The sequence below is a fragment of the Labrus mixtus genome, chromosome 7, assembly GCF_963584025.1.
Source record: "Labrus mixtus chromosome 7, fLabMix1.1, whole genome shotgun sequence".
NCBI lineage: Eukaryota > Metazoa > Chordata > Actinopteri > Labriformes > Labridae > Labrus > Labrus mixtus.
In genome coordinates this window covers 7,004,886-7,020,018 of record NC_083618.1, presented here as the reverse complement: position 1 = coordinate 7,020,018, position 15,133 = coordinate 7,004,886, and the positions used below count along the sequence as shown (strand labels likewise).

General features: G+C 40.9%; 1 protein-coding gene across 2 annotated transcripts in view; it reads left to right on the top strand.

Moving 5' to 3' along the window:
- Positions 1-15,133, top strand: part of cdh4 (cadherin 4, type 1, R-cadherin (retinal)) — a 198,354-nt gene that overhangs the window by 80,334 nt on the left and 102,887 nt on the right. For both annotated transcript variants that reach the window (XM_061042407.1, XM_061042408.1), the window contains exon 3: positions 5,248-5,271. In XM_061042407.1, the coding sequence (XP_060898390.1) occupies positions 5,248-5,271 (24 nt within the window). The remainder of the gene's footprint in view (positions 1-5,247; positions 5,272-15,133) is intronic.

Genomic DNA, 15,133 nt, shown 5'->3' with positions numbered 1-15,133 from the left:
GAGCTCCCATTAGTCCCAACACATGCACATCGCAGGTGGCTGGTGTGTGTGTGTGTGTGTTATTTAACGTACCCAAGATTTGAGCTGTTTTAGTACGTCTTTGAAACAAAACTGTTTAAAGACTATGAGAGCAGAAGTGGTTGAAGCCTTTTTCTATTTTAATTTGATGTTTATACAGGAGTGCTGGAAGTCAGTCAGCAGCATCAAAGTGAGGGAGAGAAGTCATTCTCTATGATGACGGCATACTTCCTGCTGCACCAATTCATGTTTTCCACATTTAATTGAAATGATAAGGAGACTTTCTTTTCTTTTTCAAAGGTATATGTATTGAAGTTTTGCTCATTTTAACGAACAGACACAAACATCCATAATCATAAAAATCCTCCCAATAAAACATCATCCTCTGCAAAAGGAAAACATAAACACATAGACAGTAAATAAGTAAAAATGCAAAATCGCAATTAACACTAAAAACAAAAACAAAAAACTAATTATATATCCAGAATACTCAGAAAAATAAAGAGTTAAATAAAATAAATATTTATATACAGGGATTCAAAAAAACAAAAACAAACAATAATGGAAACTCAAAATATACATGTTTAAAGTATTACATTGGGTCATCAACCATTCACTCTCATTATTTAAACCTTGTTACTCTAGCTGTATCACAAGTTATCAATCATCTTAAAGTGCAGCGGTATCATGTGCCCTTGCCTGATCACAGGCTCCTATTCTGTTCATAAAATTCACAAAGGGAGTCCACATCTCATTGAACTCCTCAACCTTCCAGGATAAGACTTTCTTACAGTGTTAACAGCAGCGCAATTTTTAGATTATTTTAAACTTTGACAAACTGCAAACTTCACACCAAAAATCACAAAGACATGGCCTATAAGAAGTTCATCGTTTATAATTAACAAAGCAGTGAGGGTGATGAGCGGATGCATGTTGGAGCTATTTAGACAGCCGATTGCTGTGAAGAAACACTTCTGCATTGTTGTTCAAACACAGAGCAAATTATTAAATCATTTTTTTTTATTTCTTGGCCCTCAACTTTTGGGTGTAATATCCTGCTCCCTCAGACTCACTCATCCATACCAACGCTCTCTGTCAGGAGTTATTTTAAAGGTTTTGAGTTACCTGATTGTGGAAATACCAGTCACAAACACACAAATACTGCCGATGACAGTAAACTTCTCTTGCCAAGATCAGAAGAAGGTTTGAACAGACAATGCAGATGTATTTAGAAGCATTGTGGGAGCTCAAAATATTGTCTCTGTGGCAGCAATGCAGAAATGAGTGGCTGTGACCTTCTGCCTCTCTGGGATGTGGGTGACTCCACACAACCACTCATTTTGCTATGAGTCTTTGTAAAGCAGTAGTTGGCTTTTTAAGAAACCAGGTCAAATTTGGGATATAAATATAAACAAATACTGTGGTGCATGCAGGAATGCGAGATGCTGCTCACATTTTTTAATTTATTCACTGGGGAGAAAAGCAATAGAAGCGGCACAAGATTGTCACAGTCATAGGCCACATACCTGCTTCAGTGCTGTAACATTCTTTTTAATTGAGAAAGAAAATGATTTTAAATGTATCTAGGGTTTCTTTAATACCTAACTCGAGAGAGATTTGCAAAAGGACGTTCAAAATATGTGGCATACTTTGTCTTAAGTACAATAGCATTCTAGCGAGTGCTCAGTTGGTGCATTCTTTACCGGTTCTTACATCAGTGGATGTTGGAACAACTGTATGAAAGCCTTGGCTGGCAGCTCTCGGGAAAGAGCTGGAAAGAGCTAGAAATATGATTGGCCACATTGCAAGAGGATAGAATTTATGTTAAAATTGACCTTTTAGACTGTGTTGAAGCAGCTATAGGTAGCTTTCCACACTTTACTATGGACATGCATTGTCTTTATGAATCCATACAATATCCTTACTCTGTGTGTGCGTGTGTGTGTGTGTGTGTGCACTTAAAACTTCATGCCACCCCTGCACAAGTCACTAGTCAATACCCCAATCAATAAAGTCTGGTTCTGTGACTGTAGAAATACACAGAGACTCTAACTAGCTTTAAGAAGATTCAGAAGCTATAAATTCACATCTTTAAGACTCCTGAGGAACTATCGGTTTGTGTCTATATTTGGGCCCCCTCTGGACAAAGCTGTTATTCTTATCTTTGTTAATCGTGTCCTATACTTGCATAGGAAATGCTTTTTGACCAAAAAAATAAATAATCCTGCTTTCCTTTTAACACTCAAATGCATCTTGAATTGTGAATATCTGCTGTGAAAAATAAAACAAAATGTCTTTGTGCTGCTTGTTGTCAATCCACTTGCCTGACGCATTCCCCCAGGGCAGCGGTTTCAAGCATAAAAATAACTATATCAAATAAGTTATAATAGCTCATAAAGAGGCATCAATATTATTTATAGTTTGTTTCATGAACAGATGACAACTCCTCACAGGAGCTGTTAAGATCACATTTCCAAAGTTCTCTATATCAATGACACTAAAAGTGGATTATTCATTAAAATCCCTAAATGTTTGTGGTGCACATAATGTTAACGGGCCATAAATTAAATACATCATTTATTTGGCTCACTAAAGAGGATCGGATGTTCACGTTAGCTCCAAATATTTTCTGAGACGACAAATCATGCATCAGTAATGTGGGTTCTGGGCTGCGGTCTAATTTGGCTGTTAAGCTATGTGCAGTGTTGAAAACACTGAAACCTGTTGCAGAGAGGCTGTGGACGGATGCCCAGCTACTCAATGGGGGGGTGTCTCACATACAAACTGACAGACAAGTTGCATCATTTGGCGTGTGCATGTGCATTGTGGCTGTACGTGTGCGTGTGTTTGTGTTAGTGAGTAACCTTGGGAGGGCTAGCAGGGCAAGTGAAGAGAGAAGAAAAAGCAGCACTGCTCTGCGCCATATGCCAAATATGAGCCTGGCTGCCAATTTGTGGGGGATACTGGCAAGTGCTAGCAAGACTGAATTCTTGACAGAGGGAGATGAATAATTGAACATGTGCAGAGGGAAGTTCTGTTGGGATAGAGTAGGGTGCCTTTATACATGGAGAGGAGGAATGGAGACAGTCTTGGAGCAAAACTCTTATTTAGATAGTAATGTGTTTGCTTTTTGTAAACAAGTCAGAAAGTTGCAGAGATTTTAGGATAAACCTGAATTATGTTATGACATGAGTTGGGGGGGGGGGGGGGGGACACTACTCACTGGAATTTATGCATTTTTATATCAACAACTACAACACAAAAAGACAAGAGCTGTCATCAGTCCTACAACGTTGCATCAAACTGAGAAAATTGAGTAAATGAATAAACATTTTAAATAAGATAAAATGGTAAAGATCATTATGTGTTTCTTAATCAATTCAGTTGAAGTATCCTCAAATGTGGTATGCATTTTCTTGGGTTTAGAATAATTTATCAGACAGTGTATCGATATCTGCCTTGGGTAAATGCAACAGCAGACCGAGCTTACACTTCTACTAAATTGCTTCAGACAGTGGTGCTCAGTACAGCCCGTTTTAAAATATACATTATTTATCGTTTATATAGATCTAAAAAAAAAGAGTCTTGAATCTAATTTTTGCAAGTGAAAAGAAAAATGTTGTTTACCAAAGTGTCTGTATTGATTGTCTGGGCCTCAAATAAATGCCAGTGAGAGTTTTTTTGGCATGTTGACAATGTGTCTGTGTCAATACAGGCTGCCAAATGTGAGAATTACACTGTCATTACTATTCATGGCAGTGGTAAAGTGGTGATTACATGTGGGATATGAGGTACTTACCCATACGTCCCATATGTTAAATATTCCCAATTCATTCACGGCTATCATTTGTGGAAGTGTGTCAGCAATCAGCACATCACCCTCTTCATCAAATCTACTAAACATATCCGTACAACATATGGTCTATCTTTCAGTGCTCTAAGAGTCCACATCCATGCTAGCAGTAATCTGTTCTACTATAGCCAGCACAGTCTGAGTGACATGCAGATGTCAGCATGCTGTCATACTCACAATGACATTGCTAATATTCTGAGGTTCAACAGGTTACGTGTTTGTTATCTGAGTTTCATGCGTTAACTAGGATTTGCTAAGAAGGACCAAACATAAACTAAAGCTGAGACTAACGAGTAAGTCATGTTTTGCTATTTAGGGATCGTTAACCAAAGTATTAAACACAAAAAGATGAATTATTAAAAAAGGCAAAGGATTGCCAACATTTTACAGTTCATCCTGGCAGGAACACCAGTGTATTGACCAAATGTCACAGCAATGACATTCAAAAGAAGTCAAGAAACGTTCTTCAAAGCAACAAATATCAACCTGCAAGAGGAGTAGTCAAACAGAGCCAAAAGGATTCAATCCAAAAGTTTTTCAACAGTTTTAGTCCAACAAAAGTGTTGGACTGGTAACAAAACTACTCAGATGAGAGAGAAGCTTTGGAACTCAAGAGAGCCTTTACTTATCTTATCTTACATTCATTTTCTTTATTCTCACTACTGGGATACTGGGACCCAGTATTCAGGAACCATGTTCATTTGATCAGACTTTGTATTTTTCTAAGTTTCAGTCAGCTTCAAGGCCTCCTAATTATTATTATTTTAATTAAAAATAAGCAATCGAGATAGCTTCTGATCAGATCTCCCAATGCTGGAGGACATGAGGAGGGCAGACAACCAGGAGAGAGATGTCAAACTCTCCTCCACTGCCTCTCCTCTTTCTTTCACCAGGCTGTGTTGCCAAGGTCTGAATTAATACCTCCCACACAAAAACTGTACACAAGTGTGTGCATATGCAATATTCCCCAATTCTCTTGTGTTTTATCGAGTGAGCACAAGAACAATATAGATATCACAACAAGTGTTTGAAGATAATGATGAATCCCATTGCTGGAGGCAATGACAAGAGGTAAAAGAGTGAAAACAAACAGTATTCTGGTTAAATGGTGCTGCCTGGATAATAGACAGAGACAAATATGAGCATCTACGCGGTTGTGACAGCAAATTTTCTCCAGTAGCAGCTCTATGTTCTGTAAATGTTACTGTCCGACTATAGGCTGTGACTTCCCATTAATCCTCAGAAATTGATCTGTTTTGTTCCCGATGTTTAACTGTGACTCGAGTCCAGCGGTGCCACTTTTACTGAAACCTGTTATGTTCTAATCATCTTCTCTCTCCTCTTTTCTCCCTTTTCTCTTTCTCTCCTGGTGACAGATACCACCCTGTCCAGCGAGCGTGGTGAGTACTGCAGCCACATGCACTCTTGATTTCGAGCCATCTGTGCTCTGGACTCTGCCAGCCACAGTGGATTGGCTGATTGTGTTGATGTGGAAGGAACCATTCTCAAATGTTAGCGACAGTGGGGGGGGGGGGGGGGGGGAGTCCAGTCTAAAACACTGTTTGCATCACCAGGAAGCTATTTTCTTCTTCATCACATTGCATGTCACAGCAAATGCTGAAACGATGGGGAAAATATCAGGCGAAGGCAATTATGAAAGCAGCATCCACAGACCCATGTGGCCAATCAGAATTTAAATTAAGCATATTTTCCCTGCATGCTTTTCGCATCGACCTACTTAGTCAATTTACCCCCTTTTGACTCCAATAGTATTCAATAAGGAGTATTATTTTCACTTTGTTTCATCCCAGCTTTATTGTAAGACTGTGAAGTCCTACATAGAGAGTAAATGCAATCGCCCCCTCAGCCTCTCTTTTCATTTTATTTTCAATTTGACTCCCCTCTGTTGTGCTGTTATTAATGGCTTCCTTGGCTTGAAGGAGCACTTTAATCACTTTATCACACCAGTTGAAAGAGAGCCAATCTACAGTATTCTTTTTCATGTCTTCTTTTTTTTTTGTGCATTGGTTCGTGTGTGTGTGTGTGTGTGTGTGTGTGTGTGTGTGTGGCCAGACACTTGGTTTGCCCTGCCAGCATCATGAGAGCACCTCCTGTGTCATCCTCTATTCTTGTGTAACGCTGCTTTGTGTGCTTATAGATGCTCCCAATGCACATGCTCCATTCCATCAGAGTTTCAGTGTGGTACTGTGACAAATACTGATCTTGCTGAACTTGCTCTCCCCTCTATGAAGGATGATGCTTTGGGGGTGAAATTGTCTCTCTAAATTGGTGTGGTGGCATCACACGGTGTAGACAAAACACTTCACGCTGTGTGTCTGGTCTCTGAAACCTCAAGGAAAGGGGAGGGCAGGGAAGTGTAAAGTTGTGGTTCAGATCAAGCGCTCAGGGTGTATTTTCTTATGCCTGGTTAAGCCCCATCCACTGGTGGAGGAAACATTGACAAGCAGCACAGAGAGGCTTCAGTGATCCATTTTTCATTGCCATGCTAGCAACAGTATGACACTTTTTACAATTCGAGTCGGGCCTGGACAGACACAAGGAAATAAGAATTAACAATAGACAAAGATTTATATTCATCCTGACAGTTTCCTTTTATTCTGACCTAATCTCTTCATTTCTTAAAAGCCCCCCAACTTTCACATTGAAACACCCTAATGAGTTTTCCCTTCTCCCACACCTCCAAACTGTCTCTGTGTTGCTGAGTAGTCAAATAATGTGAATGATGTTCCCCAATGAAAGGTGAAAAAGAAGACTGAAGTAATAAATGGAATAAAATGCAGATGAGAGAGTGAGAGGAGAAGGTGTTGGTGCAAGGTCTTTGTGCCCTTGGTCTTTTTTATGAAATATAGCCATGAAGAAGTTGTCCGGTAGACTGTTCATCAATCACCAGGGCTTCTCTCACACCGTTCAGTTTCTTTTTTCATGCATGTTGTGTTGGTGTTTTGGGAAGCATATGAATGTACAGTATATATCCTTGCAGTGCAAGACAGTACATTTCTGAGCTCACTGAGTGTGTCTTCCTCTGCTTAACAAGCTCCTCTCTGCCCCTCTGCAGTGATGGGGTGTGTTTGCAGCCGGCTGATAGGCCTCCTCGATGTGAAGTGGCTGCCGGCGCATCCTCTCCTTGCTTAATTGGCTGTACCTGAGGCAAGAGGGCAAGGTGTAATTGCGATAAGAGAAAACGCTGTGCTTCGCTGGTTTTAGGGTCCTTATCTATGGTCCCCGGATTGATTATGGTTTTTCTGCCAGCCGTGCAAATTGTTCAACCCCATCAACTGCACTGGAAACCAGCTTAACCCTCTCCTGACCAGACCGCATTGCACATTGGCAAACTATAAACCACCCTGTGCATGTACTGTTATTAAGCTACAATACTCTGACCACTGGCTGTCCGCTCTGATCTCTACTGGTTGAGTGCACAAAAAAAGGGTTTCATTCTTCTTCTTTTTTTCTCACCAAAGGCAAGATGGATTAAATACAGTACAGTTAAGCATCTGGTGTGCCAATGAATGTCTTTTTATATTCAAACTGAGAAAGGCAGTACTCATAGTACATTGCAGTATCTCCCTGTAGTAATTTTCATCACATTAAAAATAATCATCCATCAACCTCTGCATGCCAAAACAAATTAAAGCCATAGTTTTTGACATTTGACATGACTTACTCAGTGCACTGGGATTCAAGATCATTACCACTCTGATGTCTGTTTGCCAGCTGTGTAGCTGGAGCCAATAGCTTTCTTTTTTCAGAAATAGGAAATGTGGGTTTACCCATCTCCTGGCTCTTTCCAAAAAAATATTAAATCGATGTACAAGGACCACTAAACTTGCTGACCTTTCACATGTGTTATCTGGAGTGTTTTAGCCTCAAAACATGGCACCTGTACGCCATTGTGCCTTTGGACTTTTATATCTTAGCTCTGAAGCAATTTTGCAAACGCTTTAGAGCCATGATATCTTTTACCCTCTGCTTCCGGTCTTAATGCGAGGCTTCAGGTTAAACACCTGCTGGCTGTAACTTCATTATTACCACTCATTTAGCTCTTGGCAAGAAGGCTTATGAGCGGATTTCCAAAATGTTGAACCATTCCTCCACCTATAGAGTATATTTTCTGATGTAATAAAACCACTGCACAGATGCACCTACTGAAACACTTCGTCTCCATGTCATTTTATCAGTGTCTCCCCACCCCTTCCTTCCTTTCTTTCTTTCATTTGTTTTGAGAGGTTGGGGCCGAAGGAGCAGCTAATGGGCTGTGAAATGTCTCCAAAGCTAAGGCAACAACAAAAGCTAATGTCTCAGAGCCCCACTGAAACAACAGAAGTGGCGAACAACCCTGACAGTGCAAAGAGAAAAAAAAGTGGAGAGAAAACATCCTGGCTTTCCTCTTATGTGTCAGAGAGGCCATTTCTGTCAGCCTAATTGAAGTAAAGCTTTCCTAGTAGCCTTGGTAAAATGGTGTAATTGCCTGTTGGAATAGATCGGACTATAATGTTGGCTGCACTCTACAGGGTTTCTTCTCCTGAACGCAGCTCAACACTGTTTCGATATTCGCTGTTTCTGCATAGCACTATGCTGAGTAAAGCAAATTCAAGGCTCAAGGATAAAGACAGGACAGTTTAAAATATTACAGTGGGCTATTTCAACCTGACGGGTTGATTCACCAACATGGAGCCCTGAAAACGTTAGCTCAAAGTTGTTTCAACAGCTTACCCTTTGTGCTGCTAAGTCGAACATGTGAAAATGTCAAATTTATCCTATTTATTAATCCAAACAAAAACATGTCAATAACAGACTAAGATGGCAGTGTAAGCATTACATGCCATTGCAAGAAGCTGGATAGAATGGGATTCCTGATCATGCCTAAGCTTTTCTCTCTAAAATGTGCTGGCGTGTGTGACCCCTTCCTGCTTTTCTTTCCTCTCAGAACCAATTAAAGCTGTTTTTCTGCAGCAGATCTTGAGCTGATGAAGACAGCCACTAAGAGCTCTTGAAGTCAAGTCGCATAGGACCTGTATGGCAGATGATTTGTGCAAGAGCATGTGCAAAGAGAAAAAGCAGCAAAGAAACAAACAAACAAGCAAAAAAAATGGCAGCCTGTCTCAGTGAGGAGCCACTATTTTCTACCCAATTTAAGACCTACCATTTTCAAAATTTCAAACTTTTCCTCTAAAATGCAGTCAGACCTGCAGAAGAGCAGAGAAAACATGAGATCTTATACCGTGGAGAATTTTTCCACACCATCTTCCAAAACTATCGAGACAACTTTAGTCTGAGCCAGGGGAAAAAGAGCTGGGAGCTGCTTGATCTCCCATCTTTGACCAGTTCTCCCAGCTGAATGGAGACAAGCTTTGCTCTCGTCTTTTGCTACAAAGGCAGAGACGGCAGGGAGTGAAGGCACAGAGAACTGAGCCTAATGGCAGACTTTCCTCAGTGGATTACATGTTTCCAAAATATAAGGCTTGATCAGTATTTTTCTAGTGAAAAGCCGCACTTTCTGATGCAGATGAGTGCAGACAGAAAACTAGTTTGAACCAATGGTATCCAACGCTTTGTGCAGAGTTTCAAAGCACACAAACATGAAAATAGAGATCGAACACAATACAAGCCTTTCTTCTCAGCCGGACCACTTTGCTGAACAGGATGTTTTCCCATCACCTATGGTCACTTGTCCTTTAGACCGGCAAGTTCTGTAAAAATAGCATATTGAGTCAATTTACATCATTGTAAAAAGGGAAAAAAAGAAAAATAAATCACAATTTTCTAGTGAAGCATTTGAAATCATGAACCCAGCAGAGTTGGGATGACATTTTTCCTAACTTTTGCGTTTGATTAGCCACATTAAATTCCAATCGGTACTTGGGAAAATAAGCCACTGGTTCTACACACCAAATATTGAGCTTTCCCTGTAACTGCATGTTTGGGTGACCGTTGTCTTCATCTCCTAGTTTAGAATAAAAAAAAAAATTATGGTTAACTTAACTTATGATTGCTGTCCACCAGCTAGGTGTAATAGCTATCTTGTCAGCACTGCAAACAGAGCTTGTAATTTGGTTGAAAAAACCCTATAAGCTGCTAGCAAAAGAGGTATTGAGACATTGCCTGTCACTTTATTTTTTTCATCTTTTATGACTTGTCAAAAACATCCAAATTGCAATCTTTAGTCTGCTGGTCAACGCGCTGCCTGCATTTTATTCTGCCTTGAATCAAGTTTGAGTGCATACGTAGCTGTTTTTTTAGCTATTTTGATCTTTGCTGATTAATCGGAATAATAGACATTTCCATCCAATTTGTTTTAGTACTGGGTCAGTCCAAAACCAGCTGTGGAGACAAGGGGGCGGGATGGATTACAGCCGCTGCTCAGCTGCTTTATGATCAATTACAAATGGTATATGGACTTTATCTTGTATAGCACCTTTCTAGTTTTCTGAATACTCAAAACACTTTTACACTGCAGGTCACATCTGCCCATTCACACACTGATGGCGTAGGCTGCTATGTAAAGTATCCATCATTATTAACTTATACCACCTATGACATCAACCATTCTACAACATATTTTGCTGTAAAAATAGGGCAGTGGTCCATTGATATCTAAAAAACCTAACCCTTTCATTATCCACAATGGTAATTACACTTGCTTTGATGCACCAACCATACTTTTAGCAAGAAACAAAGAAATACTGTTTCTTTTAGGGGGACTTTTGGAGTCTGTGGTTGTGTATTTATACCGACCATTACAGCCTACTCAGGCACATTCCCATACTATTTCAGCCATGGTGTATACTTGACCAATTAGTTCACGCTTCATTTTCACACCCCTACTGGGACTAATGAAGCTACATTACTGGGTTAATTGTACCAACATTATGTGATATTATGGGGAACAGGAAATGGCAGAGTCCACTTTAGTATCTCTCCCTTCCATCATCACCTTCCCGCTGAGGGAGACTTTCCCCTCTTCAGCTCTTTCTCCATCCCTTTATATGTCTCTCCTTTCCCATCCGCTTGGTACTCTCAGACACATCCTCCCCTTCTCTCAGCGAAGAGGCTGGATGCCAAAGAAGCATTAAGGGCCTGGGAGACAAGGCTGGTCCAGGCAAATCCCTGCACAAATTAGAGTGTAGAGACCATTATTAAAGCCAATTGCCACTGCCTGCTACCAACAGTTAAATTACAATGTCTCTTGAACAAAAAGGCGAGCGGTTTTTATTACCCTCCTTTTGCTTCTCTGGCGGAGCTGTGCACTGAAGCGAGTGCAGCTTTGGAACTGTGTCATTCTTCAGGATCTGGGGTGGAATTATAATGTACTACGAAGCTGACACTCACATGAGGCCTGGCCCTCAAAGAGGCACGCTCATGATTGGCACTCGGGTTTGCACAAAGAGCATTAAGTTTCTTCGTTTTGGAAATAAAATGCCTGTTTTTTTTTTTTCCCCCTCACATTTCACCTCAGATGCTCAGCTTCTCAAAGACACACAAAATACTCCAGTTTTCTTTCATGTGGAGTATACTGAGGCGATTTTCTGTGGCTGGCTTTTAACTCTTGCATTTGGTGCTTTTCTCTGTCAAACGTGTATTCCAGCATGAGCGATTTGCCTGTCAATCACAACTACCTCGCAGTGTTTTTAATGCAGATTACTTATACTGTGAGGAAATACTGGATTCAGTGTGTGCACAAATGAGTGTCCATAATGCAGTGTGTGTGCATGTGCATACCAGACACTTCATGTTATAAGTACTAATCTGTCACTTCTATAAGATTACTGCTTTAGCTGACTACATGTGGTGCATGTCAACATCCTAGCTGACAAAACCTGCTGAGTTCATGTTTCTTTGACGTTTATTCCATCTCTTCCCTCCATGTTACCATATTACTTAATTGACCCAAACTTTCAACTCTCTAAAACTCACTTCTTCACTGCTGCATTTTTATCTGATTAAGGTGCAAATTTGATATGTATAGCACATTCACTCTCACTGGGCCTTTTTACATTGACAACTTAACACTGTTAACACTGTTACTGCTCATTTACGCTTAAAAGCAGACACCACTAAATGATGAAAAGTCCCTGCTATATTGCTACAATGCATTTCAGATGTTCATGTCAACATAAAGACCTCTTTTTTAAACTTTTAAATACCAAAAAGTGAAGCGCTACCTAATGATGGTGAAAAAAAGGCTGTCAAACACAGGATGTTCCTTATTTAATCTTGTGCTTAGACACTAGAAATAGCTGCAGGACTTCACTGTAATGCAATGCAAAGTCTTACCACATAGTTTTTACGGAGGCAGAGGAACTGAACTGTGAAACACTCAGTAAAGTATTCTCCCTGGAACAGAAAAATGAAATGAGTGTTTTCTGTAAAGTATGAAGGCATTTTTTTTTCTCACCTATGACGAACTCTAATTCCTTCTGCTCCCTAGTCACACAACTGTCAGAACCACTTTAGTGTTACAATTTTATCCCTGATCATCCAAAAAAAAGCACATTCACTTCCACCTATGAGTCAGAGAAGCAGGGTGTTACATGGCATGAATAGAAGAAAGACAGAACCTGGCCTTGTGGATGCAAGGTGTCGATTTATTTGGATAAGCAGTGTGACTATTTGTTGAGTAAGAACAGAATATGCTTTTTAAAGTGCACTAAAGAGTTTGTCTTCTAAGCAACTTTCAACCTCAGTCTCATAATTGTTTGAGTTTTTCCTGCAGTATTTGTGAATGTTCTTTTTACAATCTTTGCCACTTTTTGTTCATTCAGCTATGGTTTGTATGCGACCGCAGCAGATTTGGTCATTGTCATCATTTCGATGCTAAAAACATACGCTAACTGGAAGGCTCTATGGATTGAAATGCTAGCCAAGTTTTAAATAATTCATGCTCACAGGGCTACTAGCTGTCTGCAGACTCTTCTTCTGTTTATTCCTGAAATTTTGAAGCCAACACAAAGAAATTACGCAATTATCTCTTTATATTTGAATGAAAACAGTTTGCACTCGTTCCTCTGAACGTTGCAACAACACTTCACCTGGTAATTAACAGTTACCAACCTCAAACTACAGGTTTGTGCAGATTGCATTGTTTATGACATCTTTATCTCCCATATGTTGAGACCGATACGTGCTAGTTGTACAGTAGGTGTTAAAATTTTACAAGCTGGATTTGTTCTACAGACGTCTTTTTTTTTTTTTTACTCACCTAAAACAGCCCCCTTTGTTCACCTTTCTTAATCCTTCACCATCGCTTTCATGCCCTACCATAACAATGCCCCAATTCATTTTGAATTGATTGTACTGTTCCGCTCCACTGATATTTTTCATTCTAGGGCCGAAGGAATGACAGCCTATTGCTGGCTCAACCTTTTCCAAACAGCGCCTGAACAAACTGTTTTTCTTCACCCCACTCCTACAACTCCATCACTCCCGAGTCCCGCCCTCACCCACTCTGTAGATTAGCTCTGCACTGTGCAAGCGGAAGAATGAGGCCAGCGAGAATCAAACATTAATCAGCTGCTGTTTATAAGACAGAGGGAGCACGTGCACTCCCTGGGACCCCCTCCTTCCTGGCCTTAGCCTGCCCTACCACCGAATGTTAATGTGACTGCCATTACTCATTTATGAGCTGCCCGCTGCTCTCTGCCCACAGCGTAGTGTCCGGGCTGGAGCTGGCATGGCCGGCACTGCAGGTGGACATCTGTGCCAAGGCAATCAGTGGCACCACCAGCATTGTCTGGTTTTTAAAAGTCCGGGTTGGGTGGTCTTTGCTGCTTAACTGTATTTTTTTATTGGCACAGCATTTTTGAATATGAATACTAGGTAGGCTGATATATAGAGTAAAATAACACAATTAGAAAGCAACACTGTCATCAAAAATGAAAGGTTCACTTATCACATAATACTAAACGTAAGCTGTCCAATTCTTCCAGAGCAAATGGGCAGTGTGATATGATATATTCACATTTAGACTGTTGTAATTGGACATAAATCTTGCTAAATTGCCTCCATGGTGAGTCTAAGCACCTGGGTATGTGCAGAGAGGCAGCTTTGAAGAGTTAGAGCTGAGTGGTTCTCAGTATCCAGGACACCGAGCGCAGCAGGAGCCATTCTTATTCTTAGCGACATCAATAAAGGCACAAGTCTGCACAAGGTGAGATACACAGACACCCTCTACTGACAGTGTGTGAAGAGTTGCCATCAGTGTCAGGTAGCGAGTCAGAAATTAATGAAGGCAGGAGAATGGTCCTGCAGTGTGCGTGTAAAGAGTGTAAAGATAAAGAGTGAGAAAGAGAGTAAAAGGGAGAAAGGTGTAGATTGACTGTATCTGTGCTGTTGGAAGCTTTGTGTCGCAGCCACACTGGTGTGGCTGGTCTTCACAGGTGTTGCTTAGTGTGAAGTGGCTGGTGAGCTGGGTACCAGCGTATTGTCACGCGATCCTGTTTCCCAGATGGCTTTGCTCTTTGCCTCACCTTTTCCCCCATGGTGCTGCTGCTTCAATAGAAAGGAGTGGATACAGTCCAGTGAAGCCTTCACTGTTTCCATGCATGTTTAATGTCTTTACTGGAGTTACTACAGATGGCACTCTCCAGCAAATGTCAACAAATTTTGCATTGATGTTACTCTGTTCAGTGCCTCATACAAAAAGGTTCCCTTTTGAACATATGGGGAGCTTTAACCAATGCTTTTTACACGCTGAATATTTAAAATATAATCAGCCATCAGTGGAATAACTCTGCTTCTAACTGCCACTTTTTGCACATGAGGAAAGGGTGCACAAACAGAGTTTCATGTTTATTTTAAGAAAACGCCCGAGGAGGATGTCTTCTCCTTCATCTCTCTCTTGCCTATGGAGCCTCATATATTTGTGGCCCTGGGGGTATTCCCAGCATGCAGCAGAAACAGGAAGTGTGTAGCCTGTGGCTAAAAGGTAGATACTTCTACCAGAGTGTTACACAGCACACATACACACATGTATACTTCACTCCTATGGGAGTGCTAATCCCCCAGAGATGAAAGAAGACTCCGACTGCTCTCTGATCCCTGTGTCCTGCTGCGGCGCTTCATTTGGTGCCTGTCGGAGAGAGACCAGTCCAGTTGATGCTCCCACACATGGCGCCCTTGACCAGAGCACAGACGTGACTTAGGCCAAGCCCCATGCTGATCCAGAAAGTTCCCTATTAGAAATCGATGTCCGTTTGACGCCCCTTTCATTCAAGCCTTCTTTGTGGTGTGTCTGTAAGAAAA